Below are 25,053 nucleotides of genomic sequence, written 5' to 3' on the forward strand. Positions count from 1 at the left end.
GGGAGGGAGGGAAATAAGACACAAGCAGGGAGATGATAATGTGCTCATATAAATGCGAGAAAAGAAAAGAGGTTGTCGCACAGCACAGCCAATCTCCGTCCGCCTTCGCAACTCAAGGGAAAGAATCAACACAACATGCAGCCAAAACAAGCAGGCGCAAGCTAATGAGACAGACGAAAAAGAAACACTCCGTACATTGAGCTAAACACCTTCCCACTATGAAACGGAACGGGTTGGGTTGGCTCAGATGGTAAGGTATTGGTTGCTGGCCGTTGCTGTTTACCTGAGGTGGGGGTTGTTGAGGAGCAACGGGCTCATGTCCTTGCTTTGCCAATCAATCAATGGCACGCACGCATCGAACCTGAATCGATCTGGGCTGAGGTGGCTCACGGCCGTTCCTGGTGCGACCTTATTAGACTCTCTTCCCCCTGTAAGTGGTTGTCCACAGGGGGGAGGGGTCGCTGGGAATTACTCCCCGCACCTGAATTCCAAGATCTCCTGCTAGGGCCTCCATGGCCTGACCTGGCCTCAGCCTCAGTTATCGACATGGTCTTGAGGCCAATTATCTTCTGCATTCAATAACGCCCAGCTCTAGAGATATGAAACTCATTAAAGGACGTTCAGGTATGACGACTTGATATCACATTCTGCAAGGGTTTATGCTGCTTTATTGGTTCATGTCTTCTCTCTATTGCATGGTGAAACGTATCATTTGATGCTTTGACTTCAATGTATTCAAGGGTTGGAGTAAGCGGCAAACTCTTATTTACGGAGTAGTTAAGTTAGTTCTTGGGATCAGGAACAAGCTGACGCGATCACACTAGCTTCACAGATAAAATTACATCGCGATTACTTGCATTGGTGTTAAGTTAGCCCTATCATACATGGCCAGGCACAGAATGCGACCATGGCATTTGCGCAGTTCCATTGCTTTCAAGTGTCATTTCTCATGCATGACTTGGATGAGCTGTCTAAAGATAGTAACCTCCCATGCCCTCCTCCATGATAAAGCTAAATCAATTCCGATAGCAATGATGCCACGAGGATTCAGAATCCCCGTAATCCGCTGGCTACAGCCAGTCCAATTCACTCCGATGGCTCCGATACTGATCTATCTACAAAGTTTGCTGTTATCCCGCATAAAAGGAAATCGTTCTATCATTCACCAGCTCAGTCCTCGATGAACTCAATCATGACTGTCCCTTGCTTCAGACCTGCATCTGCAACGGTCGTGTCCAGGCTCTCGATGAGATCCTGGCCGGCAGGCATTTTCTTAAGCTCGAATTCGATCCCTTCTTTGCCTTCCAGTGGCTCAGCCTTGAGCCATTCGTAAATTCTGCGGACTGAATCATCAAGATTGAATCGTCGAATGACACGACCGGTAGGGTGTCGGAATTGAATGCGCGTAGTAGTTGTTGGGTTGGCCTCTGGCTCGGTATGGGGGGTGGTGCTCGAAATTTGAGCCCAAGGACTTTGCTCAACTGGAGCTTCAGGTTCTTTTCCTTTGCCTTCCTCGGGGCGAGGATCTTTGGTTAAAGCATCGGGATCATGAAGGTTAGGTGTCGAGGAACCTCCGCTTCCTGTAGCGCCCTCCAGACTGTTCTTCAAAGCCATTTCAAGCATCTCATCCTCAGTCATGCGATCGACATCCACTCTCTGTGGCTTTCGTGCTGTCGACTTCGCAACCGGGTTCTTGCTATTGGCCGCGAGACTGTAGCGGTCGAGGAACTCGGCGAGTTCGGCATGGAATTCTTGCGCGGAGGGGAAAGGTCGTCCAGTCCAAACCTTGACTTGCTCGCCCGTTCGGGGGTCGATGATCGAGACATGTGGGTAGTTATCAGGGTTCTCGTGTGTTTGGTTGGGGAAATAAAACGTCACAAACTCCTCGGCATCCGGGAAGTCCTTGTCGTACTGTAGGAAAATGAAGTTCTCTGAGACCAGAGATTTAATAGCCTCGTCCTTCCAAATGTCACGGTTCAGCGCCTGGCAGTTGAAGTCGTTCATGTCTTGGAGATTAACCAAGATCCACTTCTTGTCTTCCTTGCCTAGGGTACGGGCGTCATCCCAAGACATGCGCGCCATCAAATCGTAAGGTGGTCGGAACAAATCTACAAGACGTCTTGCGTGGGCTCCATTCTCGGGTGCCTGGGCAGGGCGGCTGTCAGGGTCGGCCCATATTTGCTGGGAGAATGGTCCTCCAGCACGATTGGCTATATGAATGCGTCAGTGAGAGTCCACTACTGGTAGTTAAGACACTTACGTGGATTTGCCCGCCGCCTGCGTCGCAACTCTTCTAGAAAAGCTGCCTCCATTCCATCATCGTGCTCACCACCACCCCATCCGGGTGCCACCAAGGTCTCAGTAGTCCGCGCGATAGGTGCTCGGACATCATCTGGGTTTCCTCCTGATCCAGACCCAGACCCTTGGTTTCCTTGGTATAGCTCCTCCTGCAATCGCTTTGCCATTGCCATATCTTCTTCTTCTTGGGCTAGAGCGGCCGCTTGAGCTGCGACGGCTCTCTCGTTATCGTCATCATTGTCGCTAAAGTCTTCGATCTGCATATCCTGGTCATCGTCACTATCGATGTGAATGACGCCCGCCGAATCTTGCCTGCCAATGTTGCCTCTGGAAGCCGATATTGTCGCGGGGGCAGCGGCTGGCTGGTTGCTTGAAGAAAGGCCAGCTCCTACGCCGGAAACGAGATCGGGGTTTTCGAAGAAGAGTTCTATGGCACGCTCAAAGTTACCCGCAGTCATCTCGAGAAAGCTCCGCGCGACATCGGTGCTTGTGCCCGTGATGGACATGAAATTGGAGATGTTGTCGTCCATGGTTGGCGACTCTCCTGGTCGGGCAGGAGTTGTCAGTCTGTCGTGTTTGTAAGAGTTTTAGAAAATTGAGAGGATCGGAAGTAAGCAGGGCACGGTGTCGAACACGCAGTTGATTAATGTGTTATCGTAAGGTTCGGTGTAGCTTGAGCGAGGAGAGTTGATGCCCCGCTATGACAACAGCGGGGAGAGTATCGGGCTAAATAGTCACTGGTCTCAAGCTGATGGCGCGAGTTTGATAGTGATCTGTTCAGTGCCGTTGTTCTTTCAGCTTGCAGCAGCAACGCGCTCGGGAGAAATCGACCTTGTCGTGGTTGAGATATGCCCTTTCAAGTAGCAAGGCGAAAGAAAGTTGAAGGTGAAAGTGAAGCACAGACACCAAAGACAGGCACCCAACCACAGTGACGCAACCGGGTCAGTGGAGCTTAGCGCCTTTTTCTTGGAGGGGCAAGTGACAGGGGAGTGCAACTGTGACGGGCGGAAAATCAATGACGCGACTTCTTTCATATACACAGCTTACCCTAGATGAAAGCTGATTTATGTCCTCTACTATGATTCATGGCAATAAACAAACGTTTTCCTACCTTAATTAAGAAAGTGATTTGTTTTACGACATGCCTGCATATTGAGAAATAATAATAAATACGGGTCTATACCGTGGTTATGCTAGAATCATGAACGCGTCTAGATTTGGGTCTTATCTTCAGTTTCCCAAGGTGGTGCTAACGTTTACTTATCTCGCCATTCAGTTACGAATGGCACAGTTAATTACTGCTATACAAAATCAAATTGGAAAATAGGAGTGTATAGCGACTTAGACTTGTTTTCCATATTTTACTAGAAGTTTTTAGCTCCTGTCCTCATATCTATTGTCTCCGAGATAATTGACCAACTTGACAAATGTCAGCTTAGTCATGCAACGTCACGATATGGTTGACTGGCGACAATATCGCCCGGCAGCACCTACCTGAGGTTATTCGTCACCGAGCTGCCTGTGCCTTCCCTTACAAAGCACAACAAGTCGTAAATCGCCTTCTGAACTCGTTCTTACATCTTTAATACTTTTTATGATCAAACCACATCGATTATCTGAGCTTGAAGAATATCAAATTCGAAACACACAATACCCCCTCAATCATGGCGGCAGCAACAACAACGAAAGAGAGGGAACTGCAGCTGCTGGACACCGTCGAGCTCAAGATCCTAAATGTTGCCAACAAGGAACATAAGCTGCACGAGCTATTACAACGTTATCTGCCGCCGGTCATCCTCAAGGCGGCTAGTGAACATGCTCAAGTTCGAGCTAAAGTGGTCCAGATATTCTCCAACCTGAAGACCTTCATCCAACCCCCGGAGTAAGTCAGATCCCAGCGTGAAACGAGACTTGGGTTCCAAAATTTGGTGCGAAAATTGTTCCCTAAGGTAGTCGGAGAGTCGGCTAGGTTCATCCCAAACCACCCCAAAAGTACCAAGCATTTCTGCCACGTAGGCGAGTTCGGGATTATCTAGGATGATTTATTGTCGAACTCTGAAGTTTTCTGGCATTCTAGTGTCAGAGCAGTCCGTGAAATTGATATGGAACTAACATCGACACAGGGTAATTCTTCCTGTAGGCGCACTGCTTGATCAATACAAGTCTAGTGACTCCCCGTTAGTCAAGCAACTTGATATCTCAGCCATACAACATAGCATAGAGCGCCTGGATGACTATGAAAGAAGACAGCTTATACCTAAAGCTTTGTCAGGATTCGCCAAGGACCAAGGTGTTGCCCGAGCTGGTCCATTCTTCAACATCATTCTACGTCTCCTCCTTGATGCCCGGATACCTCCAAGAGGCAGCAAAGATGATACCGAGTACCGAGAAGCAATCGGACTATCAGACGAGGCCGACGCAAAGTTCCTTGCTAGCATGATTAGCATTTTCCTACGGCTACGGAACCCTACGCAAACTCAGAACTGGACCACAGCTAACCCAACACTCACTAAAGCTGAGCTCGATTCGCTAGCTGTGGAAAGCCCCGAGTCACAGAAGGTTTTCGAGAGGATGTCAGAGTTGAAGCTCAAGCTCGTCTCGTTGCTTGCAAGTGGTGCTTTTACTGACGAGGAGAAGTTCTTGCCCGCGCTTTACGCTTCATCCAGTTTCGATAACAGACTTGTATCCGCAGCTGAAGAAGTTTTGAAGCGAAGCTCTGTGTCTATGGAAGATGAGCCACTTGTCAAGCGCCTGTTTCATGCTCACTCAATCCTGCCGCCCACCTACCGGACCAGAATTCTCAACATGCTCTCTAAATCATCCATCTCGGCAACAATGTCGGATGATATCATGGCTGTAGTCAAACTCAACTTCTCCTCGCCAGATCAAGCTTCAAGTGAATTGGCACAGAATATGCTGCCCAAGAGTGCGCTCGAACAAACAAAACTGCATACGGCGACGTTTCAGTACCTTGCCTGGGTAGCGCGCGTTGGGCCCACGCAGGAAGGATTTGACATTGCTGCTCCTCTCGTGCATGAGCTGTCCACTTTTATAGAGCGTCAAGGCTGGCCTGTTCCGTGGCGAACATCTCACGACGATATTGCACTACGATCGAAAGCGTACGAAACTATTGGAGTGTTGGCGAGAAGTGCGAATATGCCAATTGGGAGGCGTCTACAACTCGCCCACTGGCTTTTTAAGTCATTGTCAGAGGATACGACTTCCGATGCAGTTGTGAACATAGATGGAGCTCTGTCCAGCCTAACCACCAACATTCCGGCAATGACGGGCAATGAGTCTCAAGAGTTGAAGACAATGCTGCTAACGTTTATGTCTCTCGCTGATGAGCCCCCTGCTGTTAGAAGCACTCGACACGCTGTGGTCAAGTGGGCCAACCAGTGCCTCGCCTTTTCCGATGTTCTGGGACGCTGGATTGACATTCTGGCCGTTGGTGCCTACGAAGGCGAGAGAAGTGATGTTATTGAGCAGGGCCACAAAGGTCTTGACCCTTGGACTTATCACGCACACGCCGAAACCAGTCCGATATTGCCAGACTGGAAAGAAATGATAGTCACGTTCTTTGGTTCTGAAATTAGCCCATATACCATTACGGAGGCCGCCACTGCCCCTCTTCCAGATGTGACAGAAAAGTCGCACTCGGTGTTTGAGAACTTCCAAGGATCTCGTATAGCTGCTTTCCCAGTTGCCCTGAGATATTGCAAGCACATAATGTTCCTCACAGCTCTCGAAGACTTCGAAGTGGAGCCTGACTGGATGCAAACTCTAGATGCACGAGTCAAAACGGACATCAAGACGCGAGAGAAGATCCTAGCCTATCTGCATACAATCGATAGTGGATACATACTCTTCTATCTGAAGGCATGCCTCGATGGAGCCTACCTCAGGGACTCTCCGATTACGGAAGAATGCATCCGTTGTTTTGTTGATGTGGCATCCCTCAGTCCCGGCGGGGCACTGGGGTTCTTGACCATGTTTAGCGATGGCCTTTTCCAGCTGATCAAGTCGAATAATAAGGAAGTCCGGTCACTGACTGCTCGTGCCCTTGGAATTCTTGTGTCACATCTCGCGAATGACCCGTCTCTGATAGACTATTGCCGCGAGACTCTGAGTGCACTATTCGAAAACGCCGAGAGGTTAGTCGGACCTGAACTCAACGTTGCTGAGGGAGGATTACTGGCATACAGCTACGTCTGTTCGCGAAGCGTTTACTACGGACAACCCATTCCCGACGATGTTCAATATCCCATTCAGTTCATCACCGGCGAAAACGTTGTGTCGTCACTCCATGACACAGCGCTCGAGGCTTTTGCACAGCTGTGGACAGCCGGACTCGCTATCCCGGAACGCGAAGGTGATCACTCACTGGAAAAGGTTATCAGCAAGCTAGTCGCCTCAGCAAAGAAAAGCAACGAGAAGGCAATTCTTGCTCTGGGAAGACTGGCTGCCGGGCTGAGTGAAAGTGGAGAGGCTAATGAGAGCGAAGAGGGATGGTTGCATGGAATCCTGGGCAACATCCTCAAGGAGCTTTTCGCCCTACATGAGATCAAGCAAGTCGAGGTGCAGTTCACTGTGGGAGATGCTATCACTGCAACTCTGGCACGATGGGAATCCGATTATGTAAAGCTGACCCTGGATGTCGAGTCTCGCGGTTGTCTTCAGAAGCGCAATGGATCCCGTGGCCCGCTTCTCACAGCTGTTCTTAACAAGATCTTCGCTGACTGCAAGGCCACAAAGCCATCGCTGCTGAAGGCGTCCGGCATCTGGCTTTTCTGCATTGTTCAATATTGTTCACACCTGGAAGAGGTTCAGTCGAGGCTCCGAGAGACTCAAGCTGCATTTATGAGACTTCTTAGCGCACGCGACGAGCTTGTACAAGAGACTGCCTCGCGCGGTTTGTCTTTGGTATACGAGCGTGGCGATGCTGATCTCAAGAGCGCCCTTGTGAAGGACCTAGTGTCTGCATTCACAGGCAACGGCACCCAGCTCAAGGTCGACCAAGAAACAGAGCTGTTTGAGCCTGGTGCTCTGCCAACTGGAGAGGGCAGCTCCATCACTTCATACAAGGACATTGTCAATCTGGCCAATGAAGTTGGCGATCAAAGGCTTGTTTACAAGTTCATGTCACTTGCTGCGAATGCTGCTACCTGGTCAACTCGATCTGCCTTTGGTCGATTTGGACTCAGCAACATTCTTTCAGAGTCTGAAGTTGACCCTAAGCTCTATCCCAAGCTCTACCGTTACCGATTTGACCCCAATCAAAACGTGCAGCGATCCATGGACGATATTTGGAAGGCACTTGTCAAGGATTCGGGCGCAGTTATCAGCACTCACTTTGATGCGATCCTGGACGACTTGCTTAAGAGTATCTTGGGCCGAGAATGGCGCATGCGAGAAGCAAGCTGTGCTGCTATCTCGGAGCTCATCCAGGGCCAGCCATTCAACAAGTACGAGAATCGATACCGTGATATCTGGATATCGGCATTAAAGGTTCTTGATGATGTCAAAGGTTCTGTGCGAGAGGCTGCCTTCAAGCTTTGCAGAACCTTATCTAATACTCTTGTTCGACAACTCGAGGAGGGAACTAGTGGATCTGCTGCTAAATCTATGATGAAGGAGGCTCTCCCCTTCCTTCTGTCTGACAAAGGTATCGAAAGTTCTGTCAAAGAAGTCCAAGCCTTTGCTGCTATTACCGTCATCGAGCTCACTAAGAAGGGTGGAAAGGCTCTCCGACCATTTATTCCGGAGATGGTTCCTCAACTTCTTGGTTTACTGAGCTCTATCGAGCCCGAGCAAATCAACTGGCATTATCAGAGAGCTGGTGAGGACAGCCGAGACCAGATTGATAAAATTCGATCACAAATGGTGAACCGATCTCCGATTTCTGAGGCCATTGACAATTCACTTCGATTCGTGGACGCGGATGTTATGGCTGAATTGGCACCTAAACTAGAGGCAACTATCAAAACTGCTCTCGGCATGCCGACCAAGATAGGATGCAGTCGTGTATTGACGACCCTATTCACAAACCACACAAATGACATTAAGGGAGTGAGCAACAAGTTCCTCCAACTGATGGAGAAGCAGACAATGGACAAGAACGACGAGGTCAGCCAGGCATATGCTCGAGCTACCGCATATATGTTGAGAGCTGCTTCGGACTCGGCCAAGAACCGATTCTGCAAGAAGTTTATCGACATGTACTTCGACGCAGAGGAGGAATCGCGTCGCCAGAAGACTGCAGATGTGATTGTGGCGCTGGCTAAGGTCTCGCCTGACCACTTCACTGCCCTAGAGACACAATTGCTACCCTTCTCCTACTTGGGCTCTCACGATACAGACGAGTATACCAGCAAAGTATTCAAGAAAGTATGGGAGCAGCACGCTGGAAGCAGTCGCACTGTTGTTCGTTACGTTCCCGAGATCGTAGCACTCGTGGAGAGGTGTTTGGATACTGCACAATGGGCCCTTCGACATGGTGGAGCTTTCACCGTTGCGGCTATGGTATCTGATGTTGCAAGTGCAAGTGATGTTAGTGGCCAAATCAGCGACGCCAATCTCAACAAGATCTGGCCTGTTTTCGAGAAAGCACTGGCCCTTAAGACATTCGCTGGCAAAGAGAAGCTCCTTGAATCATACCCTAAATTCGTCGAGAAGGGACACAGCTTGTGGAAGTCAGACACAAAGATCGCTGCACAGATGAAGAAGATTGCTCTTCGAGAAGCTAAGCGAAACAACGACGAGTACCGTGTGCACGCTTTCCGCTGTCTCTGGGAGTTTGCAAAAGCTCGGGATGATCTCGACATGCTTGATGAGATTGCGGAGATCGTTACGCCTTATCTTGAAGAGCTGAAAGGAGACGACGAGACCGAGAATGGAGATAAAATGGATATCGACTCTAAGGATCAAGTCGCGAAGGAACAGCTTGCAGAGAAGACGGCTTCCAACGGCTTGGAGGCTGTTGCTCGCGGGCATAGCCGAACAGATCTTGGCATTCTGACCAAGATCATAAATATTCTCAAGCCTTTCCTGTCAAGCCCGAACTTTGCGACTATCAAGCGCCAAGTATGGTACGAGTGTGTGCGCGATCTTATGAACGATGCCACGCCTTCATCAACACCGGATGAAAATGCCGTGGCGCTTACTTATCTACTGAGCCTGGATGTTGACTTGGTTGACACTGGCACTGAAGCACAGAGAGTTATGAGGGCCAAGGCAGTGGGCGCATTGTTCAAGGCAAAGGGCAAGGGAGTCTTTGGACCGACTGGGGGCCCTGACGCTGCGCAGTTGAAGACGATGGTGAGTCAGGCGCTGGAAGCCGAGAGGTCTTTGGAGGTTCAGCGTGTGCTGAGGGATATCCTCGTTGAGATGGAGTAAGAGAGGGGTGAAGCTTTCTAGAGATTCAGCGTTTAGATCATTATCTTTTTACTAGCGTAGGTTAAGAAATACACCAGATATCATTGAGCTTAACAGTCCTATTGTGAGGGTATGCTGACCGCGAACCATATCTGCTCAGAAAGACTATAACATATTATCACAAGCCTGGGCGGATCATGGTAATGTTAGACTGACTGTCGCAATACGAACACATGCTGGTTCCTTACGTCCTTACTTTCAATCTTGGCAAACATCGCAACCCCCTCACATCCTACCGCAGCACTCACAATGCCGTACAAAAAAGAAAGGCAATTTGCCCAACGTTACATAGTCCCCCCCAATCAAGCCCAATCCGTCGGCAAACTCGTTAAACCGAAACAAAAGCAGAATGTTCGAGCGACACAAGAGACGCGCGTGGTTTGTGAGCCGTTGGCTATCAACCCATCTCCGGCCGGATCGGACGTTGGCAAACGGCCGGAAACGTCGGTACCTTGGATGGATCCACTGCCGAAAAATGCTTCGCCGTGTGACGGAAGCCCAATCAAAGTCGCCGACGGATGATACGTTTGTAACGTTGAGCTGGAGTGCAAAGGTAGGTAGGTTTCTGTCTCAATTTATAATTGCTATGTATCAGTAAACGCGGATCAGAGAGTAATTGCCGAAAGCATCATCAAAAGTTGAGGGCAGTTTTTGCTCTATCTTGCCAAGACGAAAAATTAGACATCATTGGCGAATTGTGTCCCAACATATTGCCGATAAGTTGTGGAAAAGGACAAGGATGGTAGCGTGGCACAGAAAGACTCAATGCCCCGCAGCGATATTGGCACGCCGGGCTGTCGCCAGATCGCAAACAGCAACGCAGCCGCAGCGCAGCGTAGCGTTTGCTGCCAGTCAGATGTGATATGATGATGCCAGTCTTGTGTCATGAACATTCAGTAACAACCTCTGCCGTTCCAAGCTACTTGATCCAGAGCCAGTAAAAATCTCACGATGCTCCAAAAGTTCACGATTCAGTTCTTGTTCAGGGTCAGAGCTGCAGCACAGTTAGCGGAGAACTTGTTCAGGACCATCGGTTTTCTAAGCCGCAATTTGCGTTACCAGTCCAGTCCAGTCCAGTCTACTGCTGGGTTTCCCACGAGGTCGCAAGGTGGGATTGAACGATCTGCAAGTAGCAACCAGGGGCCTGGTCCCAAGATTGATGAATGCGGCTAAAGGGAGGAACCAGAAGCGTAGAAATTCGCGAAACCAATATGCAAAGGCACGCTATCTGAAGATGTTTGCAGATTTCGAGTCAGAGTACTATGAGCTCAAGCAACATACTGTAAGCCGTAGTCAACCTTCAATACGACCATCAAAGAAGAGTCTGATAGGGGATAAAGCCAGTCTGTCAAAAACGACCATGACGCACTGTCTTGCAAGAGCGAGATCTTCAACCTGATTGGTCAAACTAGTGCACACAAGTTCGCCAGTCATCATCAAGGTCAAAAGATGCTTTGTGCTGTAGCAGTGATGCTGCATGGTGGTGTCAGGAATAATCTTTGGTGTGCAAAGGATCCACTAGCAGCGATTCCCGGAGGCCTGGAAAAACCTCCCATTTGTCGAGCTGTTCTGTTAGCAATATCGACGGCGTTGCTGTAGTCGCACGCTTTTTCAGTAGAGATGGTTCCATGAGGTGACCTCGGCACGAAGTTGTTTCAATACAGTGCTATGATTCAAAATACGCAAAATCAAAAGATTGCCTGATATACGAGACAACTTTGCTGTTCTGGCATCTACGCCCGAAATAAGGGCGACGACGCTATCACCAAGACGGCTCAACCCTGGTGCGGTCTAGAAGGGCTTTCCTGTCTTGGCGCGAGAGCAGACCGAGATCTTGCTTTGAACAGGGCATTTCGACATGGGTTTTGGAGTGCGCCACACTTTAGGTTTGAGTTAACACTTCCCAGGGAGAGTTTGTCACCCAGAAATAGATAGCCTCAACCAACTCTGAGGTCCATGCATAAGCGGCATGCAATTGAGTTGGGAGGCGTTGAGGTTCCTGTTTTGTAACCGAAAGCCAACAGTAATGAGCACTTGACTGTGCGAAGGCGACGTTGAAGTGGTCAGCTATCGTTGTATGATCACTCACTACTGGCTGTGATATCTCGAAATGGCCCGATGCTAGAGGAACGGGCGTTGGCTGATGATGCCCGCCCTATCTGTTGTCAAAAGCAAGCAAAGATGCCCGAACAAGATCAAGTTGCGATTGCACACGCTCAGGTCTTCTGCCAACGAATGGATAAGTTCTCAGGCCATGTCGCATGGGTTGTCTCGGTCTGAGCTCGCCTGTAGCACGTCGCTATGACGAGCATTCGACACCACGAGCCTTGCAATCGATGCAAGCAAGGGATTCTGGGGATGCTTGTCGCGATAGCAATCTTAAATCCTAGGGCTGGTGATCACTATACGATGGCCGGAGATATTCAGATAAATGAGATGTTGAAACATTGTCGCTGATCTGAGTGAGCCGTGCATTCGTGAATTGCTGGCGCTTCATCCGCAACAAGCAATTGTAATGCTTTTGCATGGTGAAACCAACAAGCGAGGCCCCGGGCGCTCCCTTCATTCCATTTTCTCGCTCGTTCAACCTCAGTTGACAGGCCATTTGCATGAATTCAATGCCATGCTCAATTGTCCCCAGCGTTTCCATCCAACAACAGGCACGACGATCATCAATGATCTCTTCATCTTCCCTGCATTCAGCTCTCCGTTGGTCGTCTATCGCTGTTGTCCTTACAGTGCATTTTGATAGATCGGGCTACTTTCCAGGTCATCGACCCTCATGCCCTATGATTTCATGGTCCACTTCAGCAGGGCTGTTTTTACAGGGGTTGTGTTCGTTCGCAAGCTCCGTCCTGCTTCCAGCGCCCAGCGCTCAAAGGCCACTGTTCACTGTCCAGCTTCCAGTCCCAATGGTGCCCAGCTGTGTCGCTTTAGGCACTAGGTATGTACTGAGATAGCGCCACGCCAGCAGTCAAGGGTAGCCCTGGTTGCGGAGAGCCACACAATGCTTTTCAGCACGACAGGTACCCAAGCCCAAACATGGCTGAGTTTGCCCGTTCGAAAAGTACGTATCCAGCTCAAGCGAAACAGCAAGGGGCCCCAAACAATGCCATTACAGCCTCGAGTTTTCGAGTAGACGGCTCGAGCTCGAGCTTCGCATTGTTTCGAACCACTTTGACCATCGCCATCGCCATAGCAAGTCCGGTGATTGTATGCATCACGATGATCGCGAAGTTGCCGAACTAAATTGTCGATACTGTACTGTGCGTAAGAGCAGCTAGGGCAAGGCCCACAGGTTTTGTCCTTGTCCTTCTCGTTTCTCCTCCCTTCCATCCCTTCCATCCCTTCCAGTCTCTCCACATCGCGACACACACATTTTCTCAAGCCACGCCCACCCTTACTGGCTCCCACCACCTTGTGGTGAGCCTCTTCTGGGCTCTTGACTCCCAATGGAAATGTAATTCGATGTTGTGCGTCTGTTCTCCAAAAGCCCTCTTCCTGGTTTCTTCCCCTCCTCTGTTAAGATCTTGTAGAGACCCTTTATCCCCCCTCCCATCTTAAACTTCTTGCGTAAACTTATTCCCTCCGAAGCAACCGCTTGATCGTCTTCTCGTCTCTGTCCCTTGTGTAATCGTCTTGAACGCTTTGTTGTGTTACGGAGTGTCCGTTACTGCGCCTGCTTGACCAGGTCCACGCTACCGTTACCATCATCTCATCTGAATTCCGTGCACCTGCAGCCGCTCCGTCACTCGCCCAGTGACTTAACAGCGTCATTCGTCCATTGGGCTGTTTCAGTACCACCCTGAGCAAGCCCGCACCAAGATCCAAGATCCCCTTGTCAGCGGATACGGCAGCCCACACCCCCTGGTCGACAATTTTCCCCTACCGGTGCCCTCGTCCCCGCGTGTCCCCGATTGTTCCCAAGACCCAAGGCCCAAACAAGGCAAGGTTAAGAAAAAAAAAAGCTCGTCTTTTTTCTCTCTGTCTCCCGCATTACGACTCATCCCACGACTCTCTTTCTTGTTTCCCCTCATCCATCTTTGTACTCATCACGGTTTTCACGGCTCTTCCCTTGCGCGTGTTTCGGAAATTGGCTGTGACAGTTACTGTTGTTTTTGTTGGCGCCTAAAAGTGAGTTTTGCTTTCTTTCATTCCCTTGTTGCTTGTCGATTCCTTGCACATTTGTTGGTAGTCGTGGTTGGTGGAGGGAGGTTTGTGGGATTGGGCCGGATATCAGCTTCAACGACGCTTCATACGCATTGCGCCCACCGCCATCGACAATTTTCTACTTGAGAAAAAGATCAGCTCCATGGATCTTCGAATGTTCTTTGAATAGAAGATTCCATGCTATATTCGACTTTTGGGCAGCACTCAGTCCCTCCCGCGCATCTGTTCACCCGTTCCGATCATCCGCGAAGCGACCATATCGATAAGCAGCACCGAAGGAGTCAGCAGCGCAACGAGTCTCCTTGCCGACTTCTGAAACAATACCTGCAATGCGTGGCGTACCAAGCTTTAGATACCTGATAATTGGGTGTCGACCGTCTACCGACTTTATATGCTCAGTTACGCTGGTCGTGGTGACCAAGGCGCAAGCTATTGTCATTTCCTACAACTCGTCACCCGGAATCAGGGATGCTGAAATCCTGGAATCTTCGAGTAACGCACGACGCTGAAGGGAGAGAACTTTGGGGCTGCCGAGTCACCTGGAACCAGGATCATGGATGGAGAGACCTGCATCATGTTGGCACTTGTCGTCTAAGGACTGCTCTTCCAGTATACTGCGACCGGAGATCACGAATAACTTTTCCGTGGACGGCCCCCCATTAGCCAATGAAGCGTTCGTAGAAGCGGTGTCTGGCCTACGTAAAACTTATCGACCAATCAGGATGGACGAACCTGCACCTGGAATTTGGGGATTCCCAACCCAGCCTGGGGAACGTCACAGATGTTAGGACCAGTTGGACAGTCCCAATCATGGCTTCCGGGACCAACATGAATTGGCAATTGGGGGAGACCAATAGAAGACTAACAATTGCATAGGTTCAGCTCATTTCGGGAACGTTTGCAGCTACCTTACCACATTCCTTTGGAATCTTTGGTAAAGCGCCTTGCCCTGTGAGAACGACGATTTGGCGTTTCGCATCCCCATCACTCTCCTCAGAAGCATTTCATTGCTTGTACCGGCGTGACGGCGTCTTAGAGACTTGATTCGCATCTGTACGAATACTTTTCGGAGTCCAATTCTCGGTTATCAGATTCATATTCTTTAAGGATTAGACTCGGCGTGAAGGTAGGACGATTCAATCTGGCACTGCTGAACCGCGCCGCTCACATCAGCTTTGCAGGTCTTACGATCCAAAAATAGCGACTTACTTCGTTGTGCTTTCGGTACTCGATTCTCTGACGGTACGTTATGCAATTTCGCCCTGATGTTGCCACTCGCTGCCTTGTGTGACTGGTTTGCCTAAGCACGTGGACCTGTCTCGCAAACCTTGTCTTGTTGATGAACGGTCTTGATGGTTATCGATGTGTCCTTTTGGAAGCGACAGTTTTGAGAGAAAAACTTTACTATCGAGAGGAGCTTGTTGGTGCTTGTTTGATTATAAGAAGGCAGGAGCCGCACAGGCGAGCCACTGTTGCCTGAACTACAACCCTTAACCTTCACCTTCCCACATGCAGGCGCGCCACATCGCAATAATTTCTTGACCTTGCATCAACCTTTCGCTTCTTCACGCTCCTTCGAGCCCCGCGACAGCGTCGCTAATATTTGCTGATAGCTCTTCTACGACTTTTTTACGACGTGTACGAGTTTACTACCCACGGTAAGTTGCTCTATCGCGATGATTTCCCTCCCAAAAGCGACCCGCCTTTGGACGATCAGCCTCACGAAGGCCGTTGAAGCGGTCATTGAATGCGCCTCGGAAGCCTACCTACCGCTCGGCCACGAACCACTCAGGCCATTGTTCAGTTTGCGGAGCTAGAGTTCACGAGATAGAACCCAAAGGATCCACCTGGTTCAAGAGCCTAGGACCTCTGATTCACTCTCCCAAGCCGCGGGCAGTATCATCATTCGGAACAATACTGGCCAAACCTTGAGCTTTCGTCCCTGTTTGTTCGGCTCGGCGCTTCTGAGTCGCTGTGGATTGTATTTTTTGCTGCGGGCTGATCGAGGCGGCATCCTCACTTACCCCCCACATTATATGCATTTCTTTTTTGTCACGGCACAACTTTCATCTCTCCCAGTGCCTTCGCATTGGGGCTCGCTCAATACTTTTGCTGACTCACGAATAGTCTTCTGTTATTGTTGCTCTGCTCTGTAAAGCCCTGCAACATCTTGCTTTTTCCTTGAACATATAAAGCTCGTGCTTGGTTCTTGACTCTGGTACGTTCTCCCCCTTCTTCCTCCTCTTTTGCAAATTTGCACTTGGTTGTATTTCCTTCGCTGGTACTCATTCATATTTACCCATGGTGTTAACTGGTCCAAAGCGCATTATGGATTTCGCCGGTGTCCCCCCCAACAACGCAGCTCCTGCTGGCCCAATGTCTTTCTCCAACGGTACTCCTCCCGCTCCTGACATGAGCTCTGCCCCCCCTCCTGGCTCTGGTCCTGATTCTCCCAAGACCACTCTCTGGTAAGTAGTAGTTAGCTGTCATGGTACAAGCGAGTGCTGACTATTGTAGGATGGGAGAGCTCGAGCCCTGGATGGATGAGAACTTCATCAAGGGTGTCTTTATGTCTGCCGCTCATGAATCTGTCAACGTTAAGGTCATCCGTGATAAGAACTCTGGTAACGCTGGCTACTGCTTTGTTGAATTCCAGTCCCCTGAGTCCGCAACCAGCGCCCTCGGCATGAACGGAAAGCAAGTTCCTAACAGCCAGCGCACCTTCAAGCTCAACTGGGCTTCTGGTGGTGGTCTCGTTGACCGACGGTATGTGCTCTCCCCAAACGCTTGGTGGAATTATTAGTAACATGCTCCAGGGACGATCGTGGTCCCGAGTACAGCATTTTCGTTGGCGACCTTGGCCCCGAGGTCAACGAGTACGTCCTGGTTTCTCTCTTCCAGGCTCGATTCCCTTCTTGCAAGTCTGCCAAGATCATGACCGACGCCATGTCCGGCCAGAGCCGTGGCTATGGTTTCGTTCGCTTCTCCGACGAGAACGACCAGCAGCGTGCTCTTGTTGAGATGCAGGGTGTCTACTGCGGCAACCGACCCATGCGTATCTCTACTGCTACGCCCAAGAATCGTGGCAACCACGGCTTCGGTGGTCAAGGACACCACAACGGCGGTCCCATGATGGGTGGTATGCCTCAGCAGCAGATGTGGAATGGAGGTGGTATGCAGGGCTTCGGATATGGTGGTTTTAACCCTGCCACTCAGATGAACCAGTTCACTGACCCCAACAACACTACCGTCTTCGTTGGTGGCCTTTCTGGCTACGTCACCGAGGACGAGCTCCGATCTTTCTTCCAGGGCTTCGGTGAAATCACCTACGTCAAGATTCCTCCTGGCAAGGGCTGCGGCTTCGTTCAGTTCGTCCACCGCCACGCTGCCGAGATGGCCATCAACCAGATGCAGGGCTACCCCATTGGTAACTCTCGCGTGCGCCTCAGCTGGGGACGTTCTCAAAACAACTCTGGCGTCGGTACTCCCTACCGCCCCGCCCCTCCTCCCCCTCACTACATGGGCATGCCCAGCCACGGCGGACCTGGCAACTATGGCCCTCAGCACTTTGGCGGCCCTGCTCCCGGTCCCCAAGGACCTCCTGGCCCTCCTGGACCCCCCGGACCTGGCGGACCTCCCCAGGTAAGCGTGACTCATCCGATTGACCTCTTTGTACTGACATGTTTAGGAGTTCTAACTCCATTTGCAGTAATTTGACCACGAACTCGTTGACGAAGGGGCTTTTATACGACCAATCCCCGGCACTTATATTTCCTTGGGCTCAGTTATCTTGCCTTATCATGAGCTATCGCGTAACAGTTGTATCTGCTTTTCGGCAGTTTACGAGTGATACCCAACCTTGATTTCGATTTGGGATCATGACTTTAAGTTTTATGGCAGCTCAGGATTTCAACACGACACCACGCTCACTCCATTTCCTTGGGTCTGAATCATGATTGGCGTTGGAGATCTTTGGTCACCCGGTGGATTGTCATCAATTCAATTCATTTAAGCTACTTGCCTGTACCCTCTGCGTTTACTTTAGTCACTCACTGCTTTTTCCTTTTTGCTTTTGACTGTCTGTCACTGTCTTTAACCATGGATATGTTCAAGTCGCTTCAGCGTGATGATCACACGTCGTCGTCTTTGCAAAGCTACGCCCACTGTTTCCTTCCAAATCTTTTCTCGTAGTCAGACCAAGGCCTTCTTACTTGGTGGGGGTTGGGTTCGCGCATTTCATTGGCTTCTTATAGGAGGACTGGCTGCACAGCGACTCTGTTTGGCATCGCTCTGTGGTTCATGCAAGCATCGGAGGCTTGCTCGGCGCGTAGGTTTCACGGTTTAGCACGGTATACCTGGTGTGCTTGGGGGGAATCTGGGGTGCAAAAAAAAGCGGTTAAGAAAAGAATGGTCTTGGCTACGAGTGTTGTTTCTGATGAGGCGATGGGGAGTTTGGCCCGCGGTTTTGGGAGTCAGTATTATTTGAAACAGACCGACCATTGAACTGATGAAGGCAAATTAAACTGACTCGCGTGACCATGGCATGTCAACACGACACGTATGAATCCCCTCTTCTGACAGCTCAGCTCCAGCACAGCACAGCAGACTAGCTTCACATCTCCGCATCTAGAGACCTCCACATAATGGAGAGGCTGACGTAATTTTAAAGCCAAGATATTTAGGGTTCGAGTCTGATAGCTGCTGTCATTGGGTGTAGAAGCCGTGGAAGCTCCTCGTACGTAGCTAGTGCTGTGTTTAAGCTGCAGCATGATATCTTCATGACCTTTGAGTGGAACTTTATTTCCAAGTACTTTAAGCCCAGCACCTCCTCTTTCAAACTTTACCTAGAGATTATCCCCTCATTTGAGAATCTCATTAAACATTGACGATATCATCATAACAACCATGTCTTCTATTGATCTGAGTGCTTTCCCCGCAGAAGCTCCGGCAGCTCCATCCTCTGAGATTCGCTACGCAGATGTAAGTCCGATACCCTGAAGGAAGCTATACATGTCTGACAATTCAGGTCGCTGTTACAGCTACCGCGAAAGAGTTTAAAGGCATATACCGCGAAGATAAGCAATACCACGAACCGGACTTTATCAACACCCTAGACCGTGCCAAAGATGCTGGCGTCAGCAAAGTTATGCTGACGGGCATGTCACTCGCCGACGTGTCCCACAACGAAAGTATCGTCAAGCTCCGCCCCTCGCAGTGTTACTATACAATCGGCGTACATCCATATCATGCTTCTGAGCTTGACGCCGGTGGAAAGTCATACCTTGATGAACTGGAACAGAAAGTCAACAGTGCACTTGCACAGGACACGCCACATATCGCTGCCTTTGGAGAGCTCGGTCTTGACTATGATAGAGAGCAACACGCTTCGAAGGATGTTCAGAAGAAAGCGTTCAAAGCGCAATTGGACTTGTTTGTCAAGAATAGCTGGGATCTCCCACTGTTTTTACACTGCCGCAATGCCTTTGACGATTTCATCGAGATGATTACACCATATATGGAGAAACTCCCCCACCGGGGGTTAGTGCACAGCTTCGTCGGCAGCACAAGCCAGATGGAGAAGCTTGTATCTTTAGGTCTGGGCATCAGCGTCAATGGGTTTAGCTTCCAGAGCACAGAGAGTTTGGAGATGGTATCCAAGATACCGCTCGACGCGCTGCAGCTGGAGACGGATGCGCCGTGGGGAGAGCTGAAAGGTGATGTGGTGAAACGTTACTGCGAGAATGCGAGACCGTTGCCGGCGTCGAAGAAGAGGGATAAGTGGGATGCTAAGTGCTTGGTTAAAGAGAGGAATGAGAGTTGTTATATGGAGCGTGTGGCGCTGGTTGTAGCGGGTTTGAAGGGTGTTGGTGTTGATGAGGTTGCGGAAGCGGCGTGGAGGAACAGCGTGAGGATGTTTGGACTTGGACGAAGATAGAGACTATGGAATTGGCATGTAAGTAAAGAATAAAGTATTCACAAAGTTTTGCGATAAAGAAGCCAGCACCTGTAAGAGACCTGTGAAGAGATTGGGGTGACAGAAGAGCCATCGAGGCCGGTACTTTTGAGCAATTGGCTACCTCGCAAAGGTACCAGTGATCTATGATAATTGATTCTATCCATTATCACCATCCGTATTGAATTTGTTCAATTTCTATAGTGTCAGACTTGCTGTCTTGTTCAAGGAATGGGCGTTTTGTGCCTTCGCATCCTCCAACATCCCAAGGCATCCCATAACCAGCACCTTCTAGAAGATAGCCAATGCATTCGGAGGCGATCCAATCAGTCCAGGTTGATTCAAAGGAGTCGAAGTAATCATGAACGAGTACCTCTTTTTCTCCTTACAATACCTCGCCAACTCTTTCAGATCCCACAACTCGCCGATCGACATACCAAACATGTTCAAACAATACATATGAAGCACTGCAGCAGTTAACAAACATTCACAATCTCCCAAACAAGAACAACTCACCGAGATCTTTCATTCCACCGATAGAACCATCAGGTTTCAGTGGGGGAAACGCTTCAAAACTATTCGAGTCTGACGCTGCAGCTGCAAAGCGCTTGTTCCACAGCCATCGAGCTGTTTCTTCACAGCCGTGAAGACCTGTTAGTTTGGCAGCGGCCATCTTACCCAGATCAGCTGGGTTCATGTTATCGACTACTTCGGTTGCGCCTGTTCTGACGATGAGAATGTCGCCGGGTTGGAACTCAACGTTCTGGTGGGCAGCACAAGCCTCAAGATCTTCAACCGTGATGCGATTCCCATCAAAGGCATGGAACTCAATGCCCTTTTCTTCAGCGTAAGAAGCGTAGTCAATTAGAACACCACGACCAGCGATGCAGCCTCGGGAGTGCCAATGGTCCAGGGTTGGCATTTTGTTAGACTCGGTTGAGTCGATTGACAAGGCTTCTTTATCGGGATTCGAGCCATTGTATGCTAGACCTGAATTTTGGTGCTGGAAATGGCACAGACTATCCCATTGGCTGCTACACTGCGTGTTGAATGATAATTCATCATCCCATGACTTGCCCTGTTCGAAAGGAAGCGCGGCCATACTCTCGGGTATGTAGAGGATCTTGTGCTGGGCGGCGAGTCGTCCTGGGATGTTGAGCTTGTTCATGGCATTGAGCGGCCAGCTATCAAACGTCAATATCTAACAGTGAGTGTTTTCGAGAGACGTGCTTGAGAGATATAGAGACTCCATCTTTGACCTCGAGAGCTGCATTCCGAACAACTTCTGGAGTCGGGAAGTTCAGCGTTCCAACCTGATCCTTCTTCCCTTCACGGTCAAAAACACCCCAGGCACAGCCCTTTGGCATGCCTTCAACCGGAGGGAGGTCATCAAAGTCGGGCACAGAGTTCATATTGAAGGACATTGTCGTTGTTGAGAAGAGAAGTTGATAGTGAATTGGAGCGGTGAAGTTGGGAATGTCGCCTGTTTTATACCACGTCGCAAACCAACCCCAATTCTAGACACTGCATGCGATTAGACTGAATTGGGCTCAATTCACGAGAAATGCTGTAGCCTGCTGCACTGTGTTGTCGTTTTCGCAAATGAGTATCCACTGGCTATTGTCAGCCACTTCTCCAGGGTATGTAGGCAGCCATTTAAAGTGAAACTATTCCCAGATTTGTGCCAAGGGGTGAGAAAAAGGAACGCGCAGCGAGAATAATGAGAGAATTTTATGCCAGGGTATGAAAGTAATCGTGTAACAGGGTAGTAGGTAAGTAAAGTGTGCTATTATTATGGCGGTTTCTGGTCATGTCCTTGTGCAATTGCGGAAGCAAATTCAAGTCAAGTTTGACACTTTACTATAAAGTACTTACTCTTTCATTCAACTAAGCTCCTAACGCTTCACCCTCTTCAACTTCGCCGAAAATCATTCTAGGAGCATAAAGAATGTCTGCTTTTCTATCGCCCGCGCAAACAGAACGGCACCCGCCAGTCCCTGCTAAACCTCCATCATCCAACATCAGATCCATCACGTTTGCTCTAGGACCTGCCCATGACCGATGATATAGGGGTCGTATAAGATACCACGGAAGTGTCTTTGTGAGAGCAAGATACCGAAGCCGGACTCGAAGGGAGTTACACGCGTGGCCCGCTCCAAAGCTGGGGTGCTTTTGCTCGAAGTCGAGTAGGAAAAGAGAAGTAGTAGCAAGATTGATACAGCTTATAAGTGATTAAAGAACTGACGTATTGGGAGAATGAAGTACCATTATGTTTTGAAGCCGCTGTGTATAGTGCGAGTTGCTTGTTTATCAATCTCGTAACGGAACGCACTGCAGGTAAGTCAAGATTGACACCATATCCTCTACACATTCCCAAAAAGAAGCGCAATAGCCAAAGAATTATTAAGAAGTCAACACCGCTCTGATTACTCGTAAAAGGCTGAAACCGCGGATCGGTGATATCTTAGAGTTCTTCTCGATATTGGAATTTCGGATCCAGTGCGTGCAGGCACGAATACGAAACACCAGTATTTAGAACATATGAGAGAGCTCCGAAAAACGTAGGAAAATCTGAAATCTTTAAACAGAATCTGACACAATAGCCGATACTTCAAATAGCCAACAGCGTTAGCGACCTGCAGGGACACCCGCAACTCAATGGCTCGAACAAGGCAAATCACAACAATCCGATTGGTGCAGATAAGTTTCCATCTATCTAGATCAGATCAGATCGTTATCTTGAGCGATTATTCCCCCGTAATAAACTGGAACGCGTAACGGTGAGTAGCAGTTGATAGTTCTCGCATTCGGATGTGGAGTTCGTATTCGTACTCTGTTTCACAGCGTCAACTGAAGGATCACAACAGCGGTATATACAGCTCTTGTTCGTTTTCGGAAATGGATTATATCATAGTTGTAGGAATCAATAGTTGGAGAGTATGAAGTGTATGGAGTTGGGAAGGAATCCGAAATATCAAAGGACCAGCCTCCTTTGCATACAGACTTGTGGTTTTCCAATTTCTATTTAAACAAGAACAATTCTCCTCAAACGAAAATCAGACCACTCCAAGTGCATCAAATCTTTAGTCCCATCAACTCTTCCAAGTACCTCTTTAGATTTTCAGTCCCTCGAAACTCCAAAATGCCATCCTCAGAACTGATTTCTTACGACGAGGCCCAGAACTCAGCCTTCGACAATGTCCTCCACCGAAAATCAAAAGAGTCCAAAGGCGGAATGCGAGCCATGATCAACAAAGACAACAAAGCACACGCCGCAGCTGTCGATGAATACTTCCAGTTCTGGGATAACAAGAAAGCCGAGGATGAAGTCGAGGCTGTACGACAGGAGAGAACTGATAACTATGCCAGTTTGACAAGACAGTAAGTTCCCCTCAACTCTAGCCTTTTACTGTTACTGACTTTGAGAAATAGGTATTATAACCTCGCAACTGATCTCTATGAGTACGGATGGTCTCAGTCTTTTCATTTCTGCCGTTTTGCCTACGGAGAGGATTTTAACCGCGCTATTGTTCGACACGAACATTACCTCGCTCATAACATCGGTATCAGGCCTGGTATGAAAGTCCTAGATGTTGGATGTGGTGTCGGAGGACCTGCTCGAGAAATTGTCAAGTTTACTGGTGCTCATGTCACTGGATTGAATCTCAACGAGTATCAAGTCCAACGGGCAACTATATATGCTGAGAAAGAGGGTCTTTCTGATAAGCTTAGATTTGTCCAAGGAGACTTTATGGTAAGTTGCATTTGACCGAATCTATGTTGACTTACTAACGATGTGGTAGAAAATACCATTCCCGGACAACTCTTTCGACGCCGTCTATGCCATTGAAGCAACCGTCCACGCACCCTCCCTAGAAGGTGTCTACAGCGAAATCCGACGAGTCCTCAAACCCGGCGGTGTCTTCGGCGTCTACGAATGGCTCATGACAGAAACCTACAACAACGACGATCTCGAACAGCGCCGTATCCGTCTAGACATCGAGCAAGGCAACGGCATCGCGCAGATGTTCAAGATCGACCACGGTCTATCAGCCATTAAAGCGGCTGGTTTCGACCTTCTTCAGCATGAGGATCTCGCAGCTACAGATGACGGAACGGCACCGTGGTACTGGCCTTTGGACAGTAACATGCGATATGCGCAGACTGTCGGTGATTTCTTTACGGTTTTGAGGATGAATAAGTGGGGGAGACTGGTGATGCATAATGTAATTGGGGCGTTGGAGGCGTGTTGGATTGCGCCGAGGGGGACGAGGAAGACGGCGGATAGTCTTGGTCAGGCTGCGGATGCGTTGGTTGAGGGTGGGAAGAGAAAGTTGTTTACGCCGATGTATTTGATGGTTGGGAGGAAGCCTGAGGAGGACAAGTGATGGTGGATTGGTAAGATGTTTGAAAGGGGCAACGGAGAGTTATGGAGAGCTTTTAATGGAAGACTATTGGTAAGGGGTGGTATACCCCATGGAGATAATAGATTAAGAAATCGATATTGATCTGCTCAGTCAAGCAAAATGTTTCATTATTAATCGCAATTATTACTTTCGCCTCCTTATGCATTGCAGAATCTCGATGCTCATAAGCCCAGGGTCGCATCCACTCTGTAAGCGATAGGGCTGGCCGCATCATACCTCTGTAGCAATGAGCAAACACAGCAGGCCACTGTCAACCCTGCAAAGCCATAAGCGGACTTAATATCAGTCATAAATATGTAATCCCCGATATTTGCCCATGATAACCTCCAGGTCTCCATGTTATTAAAGTCCCCACGTGTTGAAAGCTTAGCCGTCTAGCTTATCGATAAGGCTTAGATCTCCCTCCAGCGGCCGCTCAAATATCCACTGCCGATAATCTCACCAAGCCTCCGAGACCGCGCGTCAATGACCAATTACCACGGGAAAAGCAACTCCCGGGTGGGAACACTCATCCAATGACCCTGAGAAGGGAATATTGTATGAATTTACGAAGGCGCAGCTTGTCGGAAGATGAGGAATCCGAGCTGTGATGTTTTTATTTTTACTGCTGTACCCGTACGCGCGCTGAAATCTCGGGATAGCTGAGCGGGATCTGGGGGGCTGGGGCCGATGTGGGACAGGGCTGAAATACGATTGTTTCAGAATGGGGAGCTTTATTCTTAATATTCTGCGATTAAAAGTGCTAAAAAGATGGGATAAAAAAGACAAGGC

At 49.3% G+C, this 25,053-nt stretch overlaps 6 protein-coding genes across 6 annotated transcripts; 4 read left to right on the top strand and 2 right to left on the bottom strand.

Moving 5' to 3' along the window:
* Positions 1–1,170: 1,170 nt before the first annotated feature.
* J7337_004848 (uncharacterized protein) lies at positions 1,171–2,828 on the bottom strand (the record flags this gene model as incomplete). Its single annotated transcript, XM_044822536.1, has 2 exons — positions 1,171–2,210; positions 2,261–2,828. The coding sequence occupies 2 exons, from the start codon at positions 2,826–2,828 to the stop codon at positions 1,171–1,173; spliced, it is 1,608 nt and encodes a 535-aa protein (XP_044683869.1).
* A 1,134-nt stretch (positions 2,829–3,962) lies between these two features.
* On the top strand, positions 3,963–9,693 carry J7337_004849 (uncharacterized protein; the record flags this gene model as incomplete). Its single annotated transcript, XM_044822537.1, has 2 exons — positions 3,963–4,180; positions 4,515–9,693. 2 exons carry the CDS (start codon positions 3,963–3,965, stop codon positions 9,691–9,693), a joined length of 5,397 nt encoding a protein of 1,798 aa, XP_044683870.1.
* Positions 9,694–16,230: 6,537 nt separating this feature from the next.
* On the top strand, positions 16,231–17,599 carry J7337_004850 (uncharacterized protein; the record flags this gene model as incomplete). Its single annotated transcript, XM_044822538.1, has 4 exons — positions 16,231–16,370; positions 16,420–16,668; positions 16,719–17,544; positions 17,591–17,599. The coding sequence occupies 4 exons, from the start codon at positions 16,231–16,233 to the stop codon at positions 17,597–17,599; spliced, it is 1,224 nt and encodes a 407-aa protein (XP_044683871.1).
* Positions 17,600–18,807: 1,208 nt separating this feature from the next.
* Positions 18,808–19,837, top strand: J7337_004851 (uncharacterized protein; the record flags this gene model as incomplete). The annotated part of the gene is made up of 2 exons (XM_044822539.1): positions 18,808–18,882; positions 18,929–19,837. 2 exons carry the CDS (start codon positions 18,808–18,810, stop codon positions 19,835–19,837), a joined length of 984 nt encoding a protein of 327 aa, XP_044683872.1.
* Positions 19,838–20,342: 505 nt separating this feature from the next.
* Positions 20,343–21,279, bottom strand: J7337_004852 (uncharacterized protein; the record flags this gene model as incomplete). Its single annotated transcript, XM_044822540.1, has 2 exons — positions 20,343–21,039; positions 21,062–21,279. The coding sequence occupies 2 exons, from the start codon at positions 21,277–21,279 to the stop codon at positions 20,343–20,345; spliced, it is 915 nt and encodes a 304-aa protein (XP_044683873.1).
* A 1,718-nt stretch (positions 21,280–22,997) lies between these two features.
* Positions 22,998–24,243, top strand: ERG6_2 (Delta(24)-sterol C-methyltransferase; the record flags this gene model as incomplete). Its single annotated transcript, XM_044822541.1, has 3 exons — positions 22,998–23,236; positions 23,288–23,609; positions 23,659–24,243. 3 exons carry the CDS (start codon positions 22,998–23,000, stop codon positions 24,241–24,243), a joined length of 1,146 nt encoding a protein of 381 aa, XP_044683874.1.
* Between the last annotated feature and the right edge of the window lie 810 nt (positions 24,244–25,053).

Source organism: Fusarium musae, chromosome 3, assembly GCF_019915245.1.
Source record: "Fusarium musae strain F31 chromosome 3, whole genome shotgun sequence".
In the NCBI taxonomy this organism is placed as follows: domain Eukaryota; kingdom Fungi; phylum Ascomycota; class Sordariomycetes; order Hypocreales; family Nectriaceae; genus Fusarium; species Fusarium musae.